Source organism: Pseudoliparis swirei, chromosome 2 (genome assembly GCF_029220125.1).
Source record: "Pseudoliparis swirei isolate HS2019 ecotype Mariana Trench chromosome 2, NWPU_hadal_v1, whole genome shotgun sequence".
In the NCBI taxonomy this organism is placed as follows: domain Eukaryota; kingdom Metazoa; phylum Chordata; class Actinopteri; order Perciformes; family Liparidae; genus Pseudoliparis; species Pseudoliparis swirei.
In genome coordinates this window covers 6,058,763-6,075,418 of record NC_079389.1, presented here as the reverse complement: position 1 = coordinate 6,075,418, position 16,656 = coordinate 6,058,763, and the positions used below count along the sequence as shown (strand labels likewise).

At 42.8% G+C, this 16,656-nt stretch overlaps 1 protein-coding gene and 1 long non-coding RNA gene across 4 annotated transcripts; one reads left to right on the top strand and one right to left on the bottom strand.

The window, feature by feature from the left end:
* The first annotated feature begins 238 nt into the window (after positions 1–238).
* Positions 239–2,380, top strand: trim13 (tripartite motif containing 13). Of its 3 annotated transcripts, none has more exons than XM_056431648.1 (2): positions 239–268; positions 891–2,380. In XM_056431648.1, exon 2 carries the CDS (start codon positions 897–899, stop codon positions 2,097–2,099), a length of 1,203 nt encoding a protein of 400 aa, XP_056287623.1. In that variant the 5' UTR covers positions 239–268; positions 891–896; the 3' UTR covers positions 2,100–2,380. The 3 variants fall into 3 exon arrangements, with proteins under 3 accessions (XP_056287623.1, XP_056287604.1, XP_056287614.1); XM_056431629.1 differs by lacking the exon at positions 239–268 and adding an exon at positions 321–749; XM_056431639.1 differs by lacking the exon at positions 239–268 and adding an exon at positions 323–793.
* A 5,617-nt stretch (positions 2,381–7,997) lies between these two features.
* Positions 7,998–15,272, bottom strand: LOC130205004 (uncharacterized). Its single transcript, XR_008833853.1, has 4 exons — positions 15,185–15,272; positions 14,682–14,803; positions 8,674–8,987; positions 7,998–8,134 (listed from the first exon to the last, which is right to left on the bottom strand). It is a non-coding gene; the product is annotated as an uncharacterized LOC130205004 (long non-coding RNA).
* Positions 15,273–16,656: the final 1,384 nt, after the last annotated feature.

Here is a 16,656-nt window from a genome sequence, read left to right as displayed (position 1 = left end):
ACAGGGACGAGAACTAAAAAAAAACGACATCCAAAATTAAGCAACCTCCCCAAAAATAACTTCTCCAAATCACTTGCTTTATTATTAGCAGCGAAACAGCCCACGCTTTTTTTTTTTTTTTTACATGTTTGCAAATGCAAACGAATCCGTGCGTTTGGATTCTCCGTCGCGCGCGACCCCGAAACGGTTAACTGTAAACCAGGAAAAAGGCGAAGTCTGCACGGCAACAAGCGCCATGTTTGCGTCGCGCCGTGCGTCTCAGCAGCTGGTGAGTGATCCTTTTTGGTCCAGTGGTTGCATGTTACTATGCGCTGGCGAAATCTGTCACAGCCCGACTTCAGTGCCTTGCCAACAGGAGGGACGCGAGCGCAACGCTCGTGCGTCGATAATTTGTCGCATTGGATTGGTTGGACGGCGGTCATTCAGGGCTCACCTCTGCCTGGCTGCTCTGTAAAGCACAGCTAAGGGGGGTGGAGGGAAGGGGTGTTTGCTAAAATTGCAGTGTTAAGTCTGTAAAGCTGCTGACGATGTTAACTTATAGCAAGCGTTGTCTCGACTCTTGGGTTCATTTTGGCCCCCCAAAAAGGTATTTTACGCTTTAGGCGGCCAAACGGAGTCATCTGACGTAGCTTGTGCCAACATTTTACGCGGGCTCGGCGAGACAAGTCAGTTTCACTTTCGCGATGGGAATACAGCTGGAACGTGACTGCAAAAACCTGTGTCCTTTTGGATCGCCACAGCATTGTTGTGTGCGTGCACTGTATTGCCTGTGCTGCCTACACCGGCCATCTGTGTGGGTAGTCGAGCCTTATTCCATTACGTGCTGATTTATTTGGCTTTCTTCGCTCTTAATTGGGCACCGGTTTGACGCATGGATACTGTGTTTACAGGGCACCATGGAGCAGCTGGAAGAGGAGCTCACGTGCCCAATCTGCTGCGGACTCTTCGACGACCCGCGCGTGCTGCTGTGCTCCCACAGCTTTTGCAAGAAATGCTTGGAGGGACTCTTGGAGGGGAACCGATGTCCCGCTTTCAGAACGCCTTTCAGGTGCCCCACATGCCGCAAAGAGACCCCTCACAACGGCGCAAACAGCCTGCAGATCAACTACTCTCTGCGGGGGATAGTGGAAAAATATAGCAAAATAAGACTGACGCCTAAAATGTCTGAATGTAAGCAGCACTGCGGTCAGCCACTCAACATATTTTGCGCCACGGACTTACATCTAATTTGTGGGTTTTGCTTAACGACGGACGACCACAAAGGACACGCGTTCTGCTCCTTGGAAGAGGCGCACAAGCGAGAGAAGGAGGCGTTTGAAGTGCTGCTCCGCGGGCTGGAGAGCTGGCAGGGCGCAGACGTCCTGTCCTGCCTGGAGACACGGCAAGCCAGTAAGAAAACCGCGCTTCAGTCTTTGACCACGGACGCAGAGAAGGTGACAGACTACTTCGATACACTCATCGGCACCATTGAATGTAAAAAGAATGAAATCCTCTCCGACTTTGAGACCCTGAAGCTGGGGGTGCTGCAAGAGTACGACCCGGTGATCACCGGGCTGAGCGCAACCATGGAGGACCATCGGCGCGCGCTCGGCTTCGCGGAGTCCCTCCGGAGCGTCGCCGACCCCCTGCGCTTTCTGCAGCAGATGCGGGAGTTTCGAGAGAAGTTGAAGGTCCTCCCCGCCGCACCGCCTCCGGTGCCCTCCCGGGGAGACTCGGACGTCGGCGCCCTCGTGCGCAATTTCGATGTCAAAAAATGGGACTCGCTGAGGCTCCGGGAAGTGGACCGGATCTCGGTGCCGCACGAGAATCACGGCTCCTACCGAACGGGAGGCTCCCGGACGGCCGCCGCGCGCAGATGGATCTTCTTGAATGTGGTCCTGTTGCTGTCCACCACGACCCTGATGCTGCAGCCGCACGACCTCGCAGCCTACGTGCCCTCGCAGGTTGAGCCGTTGCTCGCTGCCGCGTCCTCTTCCCTGACCCACGCCTGCGCGTACCTGCGGGAAATAGCTGGCACGTGCGCGAGTCTCATGGGGCGCGGCCAGGAGTGCATCGGGCACTTAATTGACTCCGCTGTCAATTTAATTGCTAATTTCTAGGTTGCTTTGAGGACTGGCCTTGGGCATCTCCGCCGTGCGCTCGCAGCTACACACACGTGGCCACAGGTGTGCAGCTGAGTCTACATATGGAAACACTTGTTTACGTATTTGTTTACCATGTCTCCTTATTTGCCTTATTTGTTTTGCCCAAGCTCCAACCTCCATAGGGTCAAATATAATCAAACCGTACAGAGGTCGAAACCATATGTTTACTTTTTGTATATACATGGCACATGTATAGATGTCATGATAGTTTTGATAAATAAAACAGATGGAAGTCACATTCGTGAGTGTGTTTTTATATTTAGTTATATTTACTAGGGACCCGATGAGCCTCGTGACCTAAAGCAGCGCGTGGGAATAAACCAAATGTGCAGAGGAGCCCTCGGCCTGTTCCCGGCAGAGCGTGTCCGCACCACAGTGACGCCGCAACCTCTTCAAGGTCACGTTGCATAACAGGGCCCGTGTGAACATATTCACTATGGGAGGGAGGAGGAGAGGAAGAAGAAGAACACAGTCCTATGTGTATGATGTTTTCTTGAAGCACAAACAGCTGACTGCTCTTCTTTTGTTTTTACCCTATTGATAACACGTAAGCTCGGGTGCGTGGTTGTCACGCGCGCTGCTCTACTTCCTCACGAGAGCTATATTTGCGGAGGTAAATGTGACTCATTCGATGCCTGACTTGTCCGGTCTATAAAGTCAGACATCTGCAGCCGGTTAAAGGAAAGAGAAGGGGGAAACCACAGGCCTATTTGTTTGCTATTGGTAGAAAACTGAAATCAAAATGCAATTATATGGCCAGATGGAATTGGAGTTGTTGAAATTATTTCAAATGGAGGGATGTAGCGGGGAGATTGTTGGCATATCACCAAAAAACGGTCTTATTAAAATAGGTCAGAGAAAAAGGACAAACAGTTAATTGTGCATTGATCAGAATAGCTGACTTTTTGAAATACATGAATCCTAAATTCAGACCACGAAAAGTTAATCCGTGATGTCAGAACTGGCCATAATTCAGGATTTGTTTGCCTGGCAACAGAAGGCTAAATATGTGTGTGTGTGTGTGTGTGTGTGTGTGTGTGTGTGTGTGTGTGTGTGTGTGTGTATATATATATATATATATATATATATATAACCTTCTGTTGCCAGACAAACATTTTAAAAAATGTACCACTGCATTAATATTAAAATTTTCCCTGCACCCAAAAGCATGAAAAAGGTCAACTCAATCCAACTTCCAAAAAGTATTGTGAATAACTGCATTACGAAGACTTTTCTGATTAAAGAAATGGCACGGCTAGACATTGAGGTTTAATAAAACAATGATAATAATACAAAATAAATCCATGTCCCCATGCAATCAATCACTGAACTAAATATCCAGACTAATTGAACAGCCTCCAGTGTGTGAGTGTCCTCACACATCAGAGGATAAGGGCTCTTACACCCTTTCACATCGATTAAAGTGAAGAGCCATTTTTATTATTACTGTGATAAAAGCATATTTTCTATGTTATTCCCAGCTAGAATATAATGTGTGTACTGTTCACGTTTTCTGGAAAATGTGTTTGCAGCCAAAAGAGCAAACAACTGAAACGTGTTATTCAATATACAATTACAGCCTGCATGGAATAAAAACATGCACGACTGATATAAAGACAGCTAAATGTTTACAATAAAAACATTTACAAATTAAAAGTGAATCTTAAGCGATGTGAGACAAGATGTGGAATTTCACGACGTCCGTCAGTCGAGAGAGCTTCCACTTTAATAGTTTTAATAAGCAAATAATGACAGTTCATTTAAATAGCTACACTTAGAAAAGGAAATATAAATTAACAATTCTCTAAATAAATGTTATGAAATTACGTTGACGTGTATTCACACTCACTCACACACACACAAACACACATATATAAGGTCCCTATTGCAGCTATAGTGTTTACAAAAATGCATGTAATCGTATAAAGACTAATCTTCTTATAAATATACGATATGTTAAATGTGAATATTTCTCCATTTGAAAAAAAATGCACGTTTTGCGGCTTAAATCTGACAGTTGTCTTTCTTTTATATTGTTTACGTTACTTCACCGTTGTTAAATATTCTAATTCCAGTTTATTTATAATTATAGTTGCGAGAACAAAAACATTAATTCAGTTATTAAACAGGCCTTGGAGGCCAAATGGAAAGACAAAAGAAATGCAGCAGTTCGCGTTGTGCAATATATCAGAACTTTATACCATATTATCAATTGACCCCCCCAAAAAAGTAATCAATAATTAGGTCGCATGATTATTTATTTAATGTATTTAATCAAAGGCAAGTGGTCCGAGAGACTTCGTTAAATTCCAATTTAAAGGATTTTTATTTAGCAGTTCATAAAAGCCAGATTTAGTAATGGTGTATATATTGCCTATTTAAAAAATAGAACATTCCATTTTTATTTAGGTAAATCTGACTTGAAGTGTTCGTCACCGGGTGTCCTGGTACATGATTGCTGCGCATCCGACTCCACTTAAAATGGAGGGTTTACGCCATGATACGGGACAGCGCACCACCAGTCACTGCAGTGATCATAATATATCAGATCTGTTCATGAATAATAGTCACACTACATAAAGTAAAGCGACTGGGTCGTAGTAAACAAATAGATCCTGAAGACAGGCGGAGCAAAAATAGGTCTAACCCATTTGACAAAATGAAAACCCAAAATATCCTTTACAAACAGAAATATTTTTTGATATTTAAAGAAGAATAAATTGTTGCGTTGACTAATGTACGATCGTTTTAATCCGCAGATGTATCAGCTCATGGTGAAGAGGCTGGGCGTCCCCTGCGCTGCACCAGGCACGCGGGCCTACAGGCGCAGGATTTCTTCTTCGTGGCTGGAGGACTAGGTCGAGCCTTAAATCAGCTCAACGTGTCTCGTAACGTGAAGACCACGAAAACAAGACAACAGCATCTTAAACACCAAGTTCAGCACCGCATGTTCAAAGACATGAGACAAAAAGCCAATTAAAATATTTTATTTGTCAAAGTGTAGACAGAACAGTGAAATGTAAAAACAAACACAGGATACATATTTGAACAATCAAAGCACGGCTTTAGTGTTGGCGGTTCACTTATAAAGCGTGTAAACAATTTACCTGGAAGCATCTCTCAAGCTGTCTGTCTCCGCTTGCACCACCCGGGAGGTCGGAGTGCACCCATTGGTCAGTGGAGCTCGTTGTGAGCGGTCAGCTTTGCTTCAGCAGCACGATCAATACTGGAGGCTTCAGCGAGTCTCAACTCCAATATTTACGTGCTGCTACAGCAAGGCGACCAGCGGGCGGGAGGGGTGAATCCAAACAACTTCTTGTGTCTGCGTGTGGCAACATTCAGACGCCGACTCCGAGAGCAAGCGGGGAAACGGGTCGGCCTCGACGGGACTGACGCGTGTCCAGGCGTTACTGCGGCAGCACAGCATGGCCTGCATCTCAGTGTAACCCACAAACCATTCCGTGCTGCTACAGCATCGCCAGCGCTGCTGTCCCTTAACGTCCAACTCGTCTTCTGGGGCCCTCGTCTTCATTCTTTGAGCTTCTTGTCCAGACGGCATACGTTAACAGATGGCTACTTATTACCCCGGTAGTTATCCACCTAAAAAGACGTCCAGATGACCATCAGCATTGTTCGCCTCCTGAAAAACACACCAAAAAAAGACGATGCAGTTGAATACAAGCGGGAAGACAGACGGCCAGAGCTCTGCAGAAGCACGTGGCCATCAGAATGTTTAACAATATTGTTGAATATCCAACTTTTCAAGCTATGAGGAATTCCTATATGCTGTTGCAAACAGCATATAGGAGTTCCACAAACATGGAGATTTGCACCAATTCAGCGTAAATGTGAGGTTGGTGGATAAGACCCCAAGATCATCCCAAAGCTGTTGGATGGGGGGTCAATTCTACCTCACAAAACTCAAACTTTCTTTAAGCGTCCTGCGTGTTAGGATTCCCCTTCAGTGGAACCATGCGGCCGAGGGACCGGTCGGTCCACGCGGCGCCCCGAGTCCTCGGGTCATTGCACATCTCTAATGGATCGCATTGGAGTAAAAATAGCAAGATGCGAGTGAAGAAAGTCTCCCGACCTCGTGTGTATTTTACCGTCATTTGGCAAGTGGACTGTGCAAATTCTGTACACTGAGCGTAGCTAAACAATTCATTTTTTTTCGAACAGTAATATGGTCAAATAAATAATTCACATAGTTTAGTGACAATAAAGCACTGTGAAAACAAGGGAGCAGTGTAGACCGAAAAAAAAAAGAGAGAGCAGTCTGTACTTTTAAATGACACATTTTCCAAGGAAGCCAGTCAAAACCAGGAGGATTTTCCATGCACAAGCTGCGCTACCGACAGGTGCTCCAGAGACGAGCGCTCGGAGAGAGAGCAGCATCTCACTCTGGGGTTTACCAGCTAACTGCTGCTTCACTGCCCTCAGCTAACCGAGCACCCGGTAAAGATCACAGCATTTCACCTGGAAACAATATGAAAGCAGACATATTTTTACTTTTAATAAAGGAGACGGGAGACTTTTTTTTTTTTTACAATGAAAACACAAGCATCTGGTATTTAAAATGCACTTTGACCCTTTTAATGAAGCAAGAGTATCAACGTGTTGGAGAAACTGCTCATCTAAAGTGTCCACGAGTGACAAGAGATAGTTTGTCTGTTTCCATGGAGCAAAGAACTGAAGCCCGACCAGAACCGGAGGTGTTCACCAGCTGACCAGAACCGGAGGTGTTCACCGGCTGACCAGAACCGGCCCACTGGAGGAGTCAACGAAGTCAAAGCTCTTCAAATGCGTTAACTTGTTTCCGGCTGTCCGTGTAAACAACAACACATGTGAATCTTAAAACTAAATATTTTTTAACACAACCTAGTTTATATGCAAAGGCACGAAAACAAACATGGTCCTGATAATAATCCTGAAGGAGATTGGGGTCCAACTAACGTGTTGCCACTAGAGGTCTCAATGGACCCGGAATTATGACCTTGGTCTGATCGCCTGAGGCCAATAACGACTCCAACATAAGTCCCTTCAAAAAATTAAATTAATAAAACTCAGACAAAACCTGATGGCCTTCTCTTTCTCACACACGTGGCTCAGAAGATACATGGGGACATTATTTAATTATTCTTATATATCTATATAAATTCATCCTTTGAGAAAGGGGGTTAATACAAATATAAATCACCAATTTGTAGCTTTTATTGTTCTGTTAAAATTAAATATTTTTGGTCATGAAAATGCAAGCAGGAATATTTTAAAATAGATTCTTACGATTTGAGGGTCAGCAGCAAACATATTGCTTTAATTAGTTATACTGCAACACCATTAAACTCAGAAGGTAAACACTGGGAGAGGATGTAGGAATCTGATTGTGTTTGCAAAAAGAAAAGAAAAGAGAGAGTAGCTTTTGGAATCAGACTTTGAAATCGTTAGTGGCCCACAAACATCAGACCTAAACCAACATTACATTATGCAACAACAACATAACGCCACTAAATGTTCACTGATCAGCTCACAACAGCTGACTGGAAGTATGAAGTAGAAAACGCAAGACGGACTGCAATTGCGATAATAACCCTTTCATGATTATACTCACGACACTCCTTGGGATGCCCGTTAACTCTCTTCCTGTTCCATCATTACCGGCACGTCCCGCCGTGTCTCTTTTCAAAAGTCTAAATAAATCTACAGTTTAGATTTGGTGCCAATTCAACAATAACGTCTAGCATCTCAAAAGATTTTGCACAAAATGTGCACAGGCGTTGCAAAATCCATGGCAGCTGACATATGATGCTGTTCAATTAGTTCAGAGGACAATATGGAGGAATATTTGTTCAGCGATTTTATCTTTTGTTTAATACGAAAATTGACCAATAACAATAAAGACATTTGATACACCGCAAATTAGACTAATACAACTTAACATCAGGGGGGTGTAATTGTCAGATCGATGGGGCACGACTGAGCGTCCACAGCCCCTGCAACAAGAAGACAAACACAAACTATTGGAAGAAAATCAGGTTAGGAACAAAGAGCATAACTATTTTATAAAAATCTATTCATAGCTTGTTACATAAAAATGCCCAAAATATGCACATTAATGGACTCAGAGTTGCCAGTGCAAAAGGGTGTTTATCACCAGCTCTAATGTTTGAAGAATTAATAATGATAGAAAAAATAGATCAACCGAGTAATCAATACAAGTAATTGTTTGTTGTCAACCAAACTGTGAGCTGCAATTACAGACGACGGCTAAGGCGGCTGAAACCAGTCGATAGCCCGTTCCCTCGACACGCTACATGTGTGGGAGTACACGGCAGCCACACAATGCAACGTGTGAAAGCACGACAAACACAACATGAAATTTGCCCAATCATTTCCTTATCTTCAGATCAATCTTAGACAGAATTGTACAAATTAAAACGACAGCAAGTCATGAAATAAACATTTTACCTTGTCCATCCCTAAAATATATATATATATATATATGTGTATATATAAAATGCTAACTACTAACCAGGTAGGTGTATTTTCTTTTTCAGCCGATTCATTTCTCCAGGTCCATCCATCAAGCCAAGCTCGCCCCATTCTTCTCCCTCTCTTTCATGGCGGCATGCCTGGACATGTCACCTTCGCTGCTCGGCCTATTTAACCCATTCCTACGACATTTGCTCTCCTCACAATGGCCTCAAAGAGTCACCTGACCCCAAGGTTGAAGGTCAAGTAACCTCCTACACCCGGGTACGAGGCCTGGGCCGGCTTCTTGTCCGTGTGACGACAGCTTCTGCCGGTACAAGCATCCACTGAGGGAGATGTGCATGACGCGGTAAGCTGTGCAGAGAAACACATGAATGGCATCCACATTTATATCCACGAAAAGATGAATGCAAATTTGAGTTTTGCATTGTGCTCATAAAGCTTTCAATCTTCAGCCACTGAGGCATTGAAAGAAACTGCAGACACAACATCCTCATTTGAAAACACTCCATCTCTATATTTGACTAGTTACAGGATTTATATGTATATTTAATTTTTTTGTAACATGCACATAATTTAGAAAACCATCCGGTTAAAAAAAAGAAAAGAAAGTATGGCAGATAAACAAAAGTAAAAGGGTGGCCAAATAATTGCTCTCCACGTTGACAGGGAAATAGACATATCCTGCGTTCACTCGACTGTCCACGCTGTGAGAACACGGACCTGCTGGGGCAGCGTGTGCACAGCAGGAGTCATCAAAGCAAATGCAAAACCAATTCATCCCTAAAAACAAAGCAGACGACGATAATGACCGATCAACAACGATAAAAATGAAACGTATTCAAAAATATACTCTGCGACGGTGTGAAATTCTCAAAGAAACCTGAAAAGGTGCTGACATTTGTTATTGCATGTTCATCGTAGACATGGGATGCTGCCAATGAAGAACCACGTTGTCCCACACAGCAGCACTGTCATGTGTTAATCCTAGAAGAACCAGCCAGCATGTCCAGTATAGCACAGGCAGTGATATGGGATTCCCTGGAGGCCATCGTCATATCTTATCAAATAAATTACAGTAAACTCCAGGAACATGTGGAAACGCATAGCTGGCATCAACCAGAGAGTAAAACCATTTCTCGGGACACACGACCAGATATGGGAGCGTGACCTCGGAGTCAACCCGCCCTCTCCATCTTGTCAGTAACGAGCGTTACAGACCGACTCCTCGGGTACACAGTATCCACGCGAGATTAACTCAGCATGGGAAATTAAGTTTTTAAAGCCCAACGATCAATTCACTCGTGAAATATAGTTGAATACGATTCATTCTGCGGGTTTAAATTAGTTAGAACCGGTCTCACAATGGGGGAGTGCATGGCTTAAAATTATATATATATACACACACACATTATAACGTTTCCTCAATGACAAACGGCAGCGTGTCATCTAAACACACCCGCGTGTCCACAATGTGCCTGGTGAAATATTCAATCTGCACACGCAACTGCCTCTAGTGTAAAGAAGTATGTCTTCTAATCTCCCCAGTTCTAGACTCCTTCACTTGAATCAGGCAAAGCTTCCCCTCACTGCCAGAGGAGGACCGAGCAGAAATAAACAGGATGCAGACAAAGCAGTATATTGTTGCGCAATTTCAAAACTGCGACCCACGGAATTCATTTACACTCCACTATGAGCATCACACAAGCAAGTAAAATTTTTTTTTTTTTAAAGGCACGACGAGAACCACAAAAATCACCACATTTTTAATTAGTGAACCACTACTTGCGTACAGAACTATCGGTACGACCGAAATTGAGACGTGCAGATATTTGACATGCATACATAAGGAAGAGCAGCAAAAGAGGAAGCAAAGCTGAAGTGAGAGAGCTGAATGGGGCACACACACACACAATTTCACAAACCAGTTTTTTTTGTGCTGCATATTCGAACTAAAATGCCGATGTTGAATTTAGTCACAATAGTCCAGTTACCAGAGAAGGACATGTGTGTGTGTGTGTGTGTGTGTGTGTGTGTGTGTAACACCCAACACAACCAAAGCCTGAGGACTGTTGCCACACTGCTGATGGGGATTATATGTTAAACATATATTTACAAAAAATGTATAAATAAAACCAAAGTGGAACATGGCTCTGGCATGGGTTACTCAATTACTATATTGACATACATAATACTGGCAATAGTATTCTATGATTACACCACATTCCTTGGTAGGCTTGACCTACCTACTGACTGTATGCTGTGCCAATCACACACCAGCAGATCAACACGAGTTACAGCAGTATATCTACATTTACGCGTCACAAATACACAAGAATTTTGTTTCTTGAACTTTAAAAGCTTGACCAAACAAATTGTTGATTAATTTGTGAAAATATTTGGTCTCGTTGCACCCAAAGTGTGATGTATTACCTGCTCATGTTAGGGCTACTTTAATGTAAAAAAAACACACAAAATAGTCACCAATAATTTAGGATCAGTGTAAATATTTCATTTAACTGCTGACAAAAAAATATTACTGTGGGCTAATCTAGCACCGTGGTGAAAAAAAAGACTGGTGCAGCAGAAATGAAAACACTGTGTGTGTGTGTGTGTGTGTAGTCAGAGGCCTGTCAGATCTCATTGCCAGTGCTGTTGAAGGTTATCATATTACTCTGAGATGCAATTATCAAGCAGAGAATTCACCAGCATTATAACAGCTGACGTATTCCTTCTAAACATGCTGTCCAATTCCATAAGTACTTCTGTCACCACACTAAACAATAAGGGAAAGTGCAAGCTGTTGAGTGCAACTGCAGAGGATCAAGAGATCAGATTTTTTTTAATAGAGATTGACTTTTCTTATTTTAATTTTCAGGAAAATGTTCAAAGCAGCTAATCGACCACCCAAATACACGAACGTTAAAGATGATCATACTTCAAGCAGCCCACATAACGCCACTAACTTTGTTATACACAAACCATAACAGCAGTTAAACAACGGGTGACTACTTGGAAAAGGTAACGTCACATCTTCGCCCTTGAAGTGTAACAGGTGTAAACCCAATGCAAACCTACAGACCTGCAGCACATACTGTATGCAAAAAAATTACAGGCCAATTCAAAACATATGCTTGTAAGAAGCATCTGCCTCACTGCCGTCTGTGGTGTCATCAGCCTTAACGTTATCGCTTAATAACATACACTCACTCAAATTGTAATCAAAGCAATCAAAACACAAGGCGTACCAAGATGACCACACGAGCTATTCCCGAGTTCAACTCGTGTCTGCGAGCGAACCGACCGATGCATATAAAACCCTTTTGACAGCGTCGGTGTAAAGCTGCCGAGGCATAAAACTGAAACCAAAGCCCACTTCTGGAAAACAACCAACGAGACGCGTGGAAACCGGTTCCCATCGCTGCTCATTTGAATACGATAAAACTTTGTGCCGAGTGGCGCGGGAAGAGGAGTGTGGGGATCCTTTGCAGGCTGGCTCACAACACATGTGAGCAAGGACAAGAAGAGAGGCAGTTTCACCAGGAAATGGGGGTGGGAGCCCATTTTGCCGGAGGGGTCTGAGAAGAGGGAATGATGAGTCACAGAATGTCACTCGCAGCCTGAAACATCACCTCGGTCCTCTACAGAGAGTTCAGGGGAAAACGGAGGGGAGACATAGACCTGGAGCATTCACAGGAGATTAACTGTCAGCAAGGAATACAAATGTGGTCAAATACACCAGTACTAACTTGGCAATTGCATACAGGTAGTGTCAACAATACAGGAAACGTCCCCTCGATGAGCACACCAGATACACAATTAAGAACTAGACCACTGGTGGGTAAAGGTTTGTGTAAAACCAAGATTCCTGATCCTAAAATCTAAATTTATCAAGGTGCTACCCCGTCCCTTGCTGAGAAATTGTTTTGAAGAAACAGAAATATCATCAATATATATATAATGTGCACTGCAGCCGATATTATAAAACTAAAATTACAAAAGATGCTTTGACCAAATAAATTAGATTTTAATAGTCACTGCTTCAATTGAAATATTAAGTATTGCACGTGACGTGTGTATTTGAGTCTTTTTTTCATTTTAATAGACTGAAATTGCCTAGTTACATTTTCAAAATGGTGTGTGTGTGTGTGTAAATATATATACAGACACACACACTTGACCAGATAGGCATTCAGTAGTACTTTCCCCGAGAAATATATGAAATTAGAGCAATTTGACTTCTATCTATATACAGCTGACAGCGATCTGACTGAATTCACACGATAGACAGTTACAACTTAACTTTAGCATCAAACAAATAAAGTAATAAAGTATATGCATCAGAGTATGATCGTAAAGGATGTGAATACATCCGATAAACAAAAAGATTATTTTCATAATTATAATAATATTTTCCTGCACAATTTTTACATTATATCTGGTGGTGTAAAAAGGAAAAACTACAAAAAAATATATAAAAATCTAAACTCGGGTGTAGTGACCCGATTAGCTTTTGTTAGGGTGTAGATGAATTTATTAAGAACCAGCCATTTTCAAAAAATCCAATCGAGTTTACAGCCAGACATGTAGAGGGATGAGTGGAAACGTTGGTTAATATATGTTGAGCATCCAATTTCAATTACACCATGTGGTGTACATTAAATAACAAATTAATTGTTTCACAAATAAAGGTTGTCAGTCAGACACAACAGATCTTAGTCCTCCTTCACCTCTTTGCTCTGCCGTCTGTCTGTGAGGTGTTCCCCTCATATCACAACTAATTTCCATCAAACTAAATGCCCTAAAATCTTACTGTATAAAGTGGATAGATAATCATGAATATGCTGTCCAATTCCACCCCCCAAAATAGTATACTGAAGATTCAATTAGCAATTTCAGTGAATGAGCTATGCATAAGACTATGGTATTTAGTTTAATTTTCAGTCAGGTCGGGCATATCCAAGAAGTGGAAACAACTCTCAACCCAACTGCTGCAGAACATGCAGAACAAAATTAAAATGGTGCAAAAATACCATCAGTAAGCAGCCTCTCCTTTTTGTAACAGGGCAAGAGGCACTGGATGGGAATTGGGACAGAGGATGTCGAAGCAGTCCATTTTTTTTTCATAAATTGAAATACCATATTTGAAGATGTGGACACGTTTTTGTTGAAATACATGCAACATGGTAAGAGATAGCGAGGCCTCGCATTATGTAACACATTAAAGCGATCTCTACTTAGAAGGAAGTAGAAGGGGTGGGTGGGTTTAGGCGCATAATTATATGGAGCCTCTCTTCGCCCCTCTCGTGCTTTAACAGACAAGTAATGTTGCTTATTAGAAACACAAATCAGGACCAAACATCACATAGGACACGTCTTAATTAATGGTTAGATCAGTTTTGTCACTCTTTACTAAACCGATGAGACCACGTCGTTTTTTCCTTCAACTGAACCAGTCCAGGGCCCACAGAAAGTGGAGCGAGGGTAGGAAGTGCCAAGAAATAAGCCAAAAGGAGCCAGAAAGCAAAAGCTGAACACCTCTGAATTAAACCACGAGCACAGCGAAGCCAGGAGCTAACAATCCAAGTTTTATTTTCAATAACTAATTCATCTTTACTGCATCGTTAGAGGTTATGACAGCCTAACGTTTAACGGAGCCATTAAAAAAGGCGAATCATCAAAAGCTGCGACCTGATTGTTGTCAGCTGGCTGAGAGCCACACCGATGATCGGCTAACCGTACGTCCAATCTGTGAACAGACACGAAGACAACACACGCGACGTTGACGTCGATTAAGACTCGGAACAATTATTTGGTCATCGGTGTTACGTTAGGACAAGAAGATGACGTTCAGACTGCAAACGCGTTAAAAACCACACCAATGGGGACATAAAACAAACTCCGACGCCGTGATTGAGTGCAAGGTCACACAGTAATATCATTACGAACTTAAACCAAAAGAAAGCTTGCAACATAACATGAAATTTTACCAGCTCGGACAAAAAGTATGCCTCGGTTAACAAGCTTGGTAAAAGAAAATGAAGTTACCCCAAAAAAAGGCACCGTGTGTCCCGGCGTCTCGTTTCCCTCCCGAAGCCAGTGTCGGTGTTGACACTGCCGACTGACTCCTCCGCTCGAGCCGCGGCTGCTTTGGCACCTCCCGCTCAAAACTAGGCTCCAATGCGAAGAAACAAATAATTTAAAAAAAATACTCCATTATAGTTCAACTTTGATTCATAACCACAAAGTTAAGAGTCTCTTTCTCAACACAATCATATATATATATATTTTTAAATAAATATAAACAGACTGCTCTATGAAGCGCATTTTTTTTCTTCTTCTTCTACGGTTTCAGCAAAGTCAGACAACCCTCCGTGCTAGCAGGCTAATCTAACGGGCTAGTTGCTATGGAGTAGTAACGTTCCAAGCTGGCAGCGCCGGCCAACGTCTCCCCCGCCGCCGCCGCCGCCGGTCACTCCTCCTCGGCGCGTATTCCTCACCTTCAGCCCGCCGAGTAAAACAATAATTCAAGTACTAATGGCGTCAATTACCTGGGTTACGCGGTCCCCCTTCTCTCTCTCTCTAAAGGCGCAGTTAAAATGTTGAGCGCTCGGTTTCTCTTCCCCACCCCCGTCTCAGCGACAGCTTTCTACATTCGCAGCATCCTCTCTCCGCAGCTGCTGAGGCGATCGCTGCTCACTCGAAAATGGCGCCGAAAGATACACTCCTCATTCAAATTCGATAGAGCCTCCCATCGCCCTCATTGGCTGGATGCGCACTGGACTCCGCGCAGCTCATTGGACGCTGAAAATGCACTCTCTCGGCCCACGCAGCGCGCAACAGAGAGAGAGAGAGGTAGAGAGAGAGAGAGAGAGACATTAACTCTTTAGGTCCCAAACAACATGTACAGTACTCGCCAGAGCTAACATATCTACGTTCAAACTTGTTGAAACCAGATTGTTTTTCATGGGAACTGTTTTTCATTTATAAGCGACCTTAACACCTCTCAAAAACAAGTCACAGAATGTACCACACAAACTCTTAAGAGAAAGTGCAATAAAGTCAATACTAGTGGCATACGTGGCTATGTCCACAGCCTAAAATAAATTTTATATCGCCTTTATTTTATTTGCATTAGATTCCTTGTTAAATGTGTCAGCTGTATAACATTTAACTTACTGGTTATTCCTAATCCGGTATGGGATATATCAAAATCTAACTAGATGCTTTGATATGCTTTTTGTCAGAGTTTGAACTGTATATAAAAACGCTATTTAGCCTACAGACATTTATAAAAGCCGTTGGTAGCGCATATTATCGAATAAGACTGCTGAATTTATAGCGATACTTTTTTTAAACCATCTTTTTAATGAGCACCGTGAACGTCAAGATGTGTTTTGTTATTTACAAAATGGGTACTTGTCTGCAGTAAACACAATAGTACTTGTCTTCGAGTGACATGGCTATCGGAAAAAAAGAAATAGATGAATAAAACACATTATTACAGCCACATACGACAGGAGTAAAACATCTGGTAAATGCATATTGTGAAGTCAAGAAGTAAAGGAAACAGGGAGATTACTCCTAAGACCGAGGAGATGCAAACACAATCATAGAGGGTGTGAAAAAGCAGGAATACAACGCAATAAAAGCCCTAACTTTGAGGTAAAGGGTATAGGGTCTGCTAAACTATAAACACGCAGTCAGCGTTATCTCTCCACGCTCTTCTCCATCAGAATGAAGGGTTGGGTTATTTTCAAAAGTTCAAATGAGGACGTTCCTTTCTTATCTTAAACTGACGTGACGCTCTAATTTGTTTAACTTGGGACATATTTCCCACACCTTTCACAGTCACGTACATCTTTCTTTAAAAAAAACCCCACTCCTCAAGTAGCCGACATTGCATAACCACATCTCGATTTAAGATCAGCCTGGCAACAACACTTGAGTCCACGCGCCACTGTTGTTTGCATGCAACGGCCAAAGCGGGGCCGGGTTGGGCTCAACCACAATAACCCTGCTG

Bases quoted from the DNA above. Each gene is read 5' to 3' on its own strand.
- trim13 (XM_056431629.1), top strand. From the start codon at position 684: ATGGGAATACAGCTGGAACGTGACTGCAAAAACCTGTGTCCTTTTGGA. The intron at 750-890 runs GTGCGTGCACTG...CTGTGTTTACAG, and splicing joins GATCGCCACAGCATTGTTGT to GGCACCATGGAGCAGCTGGA.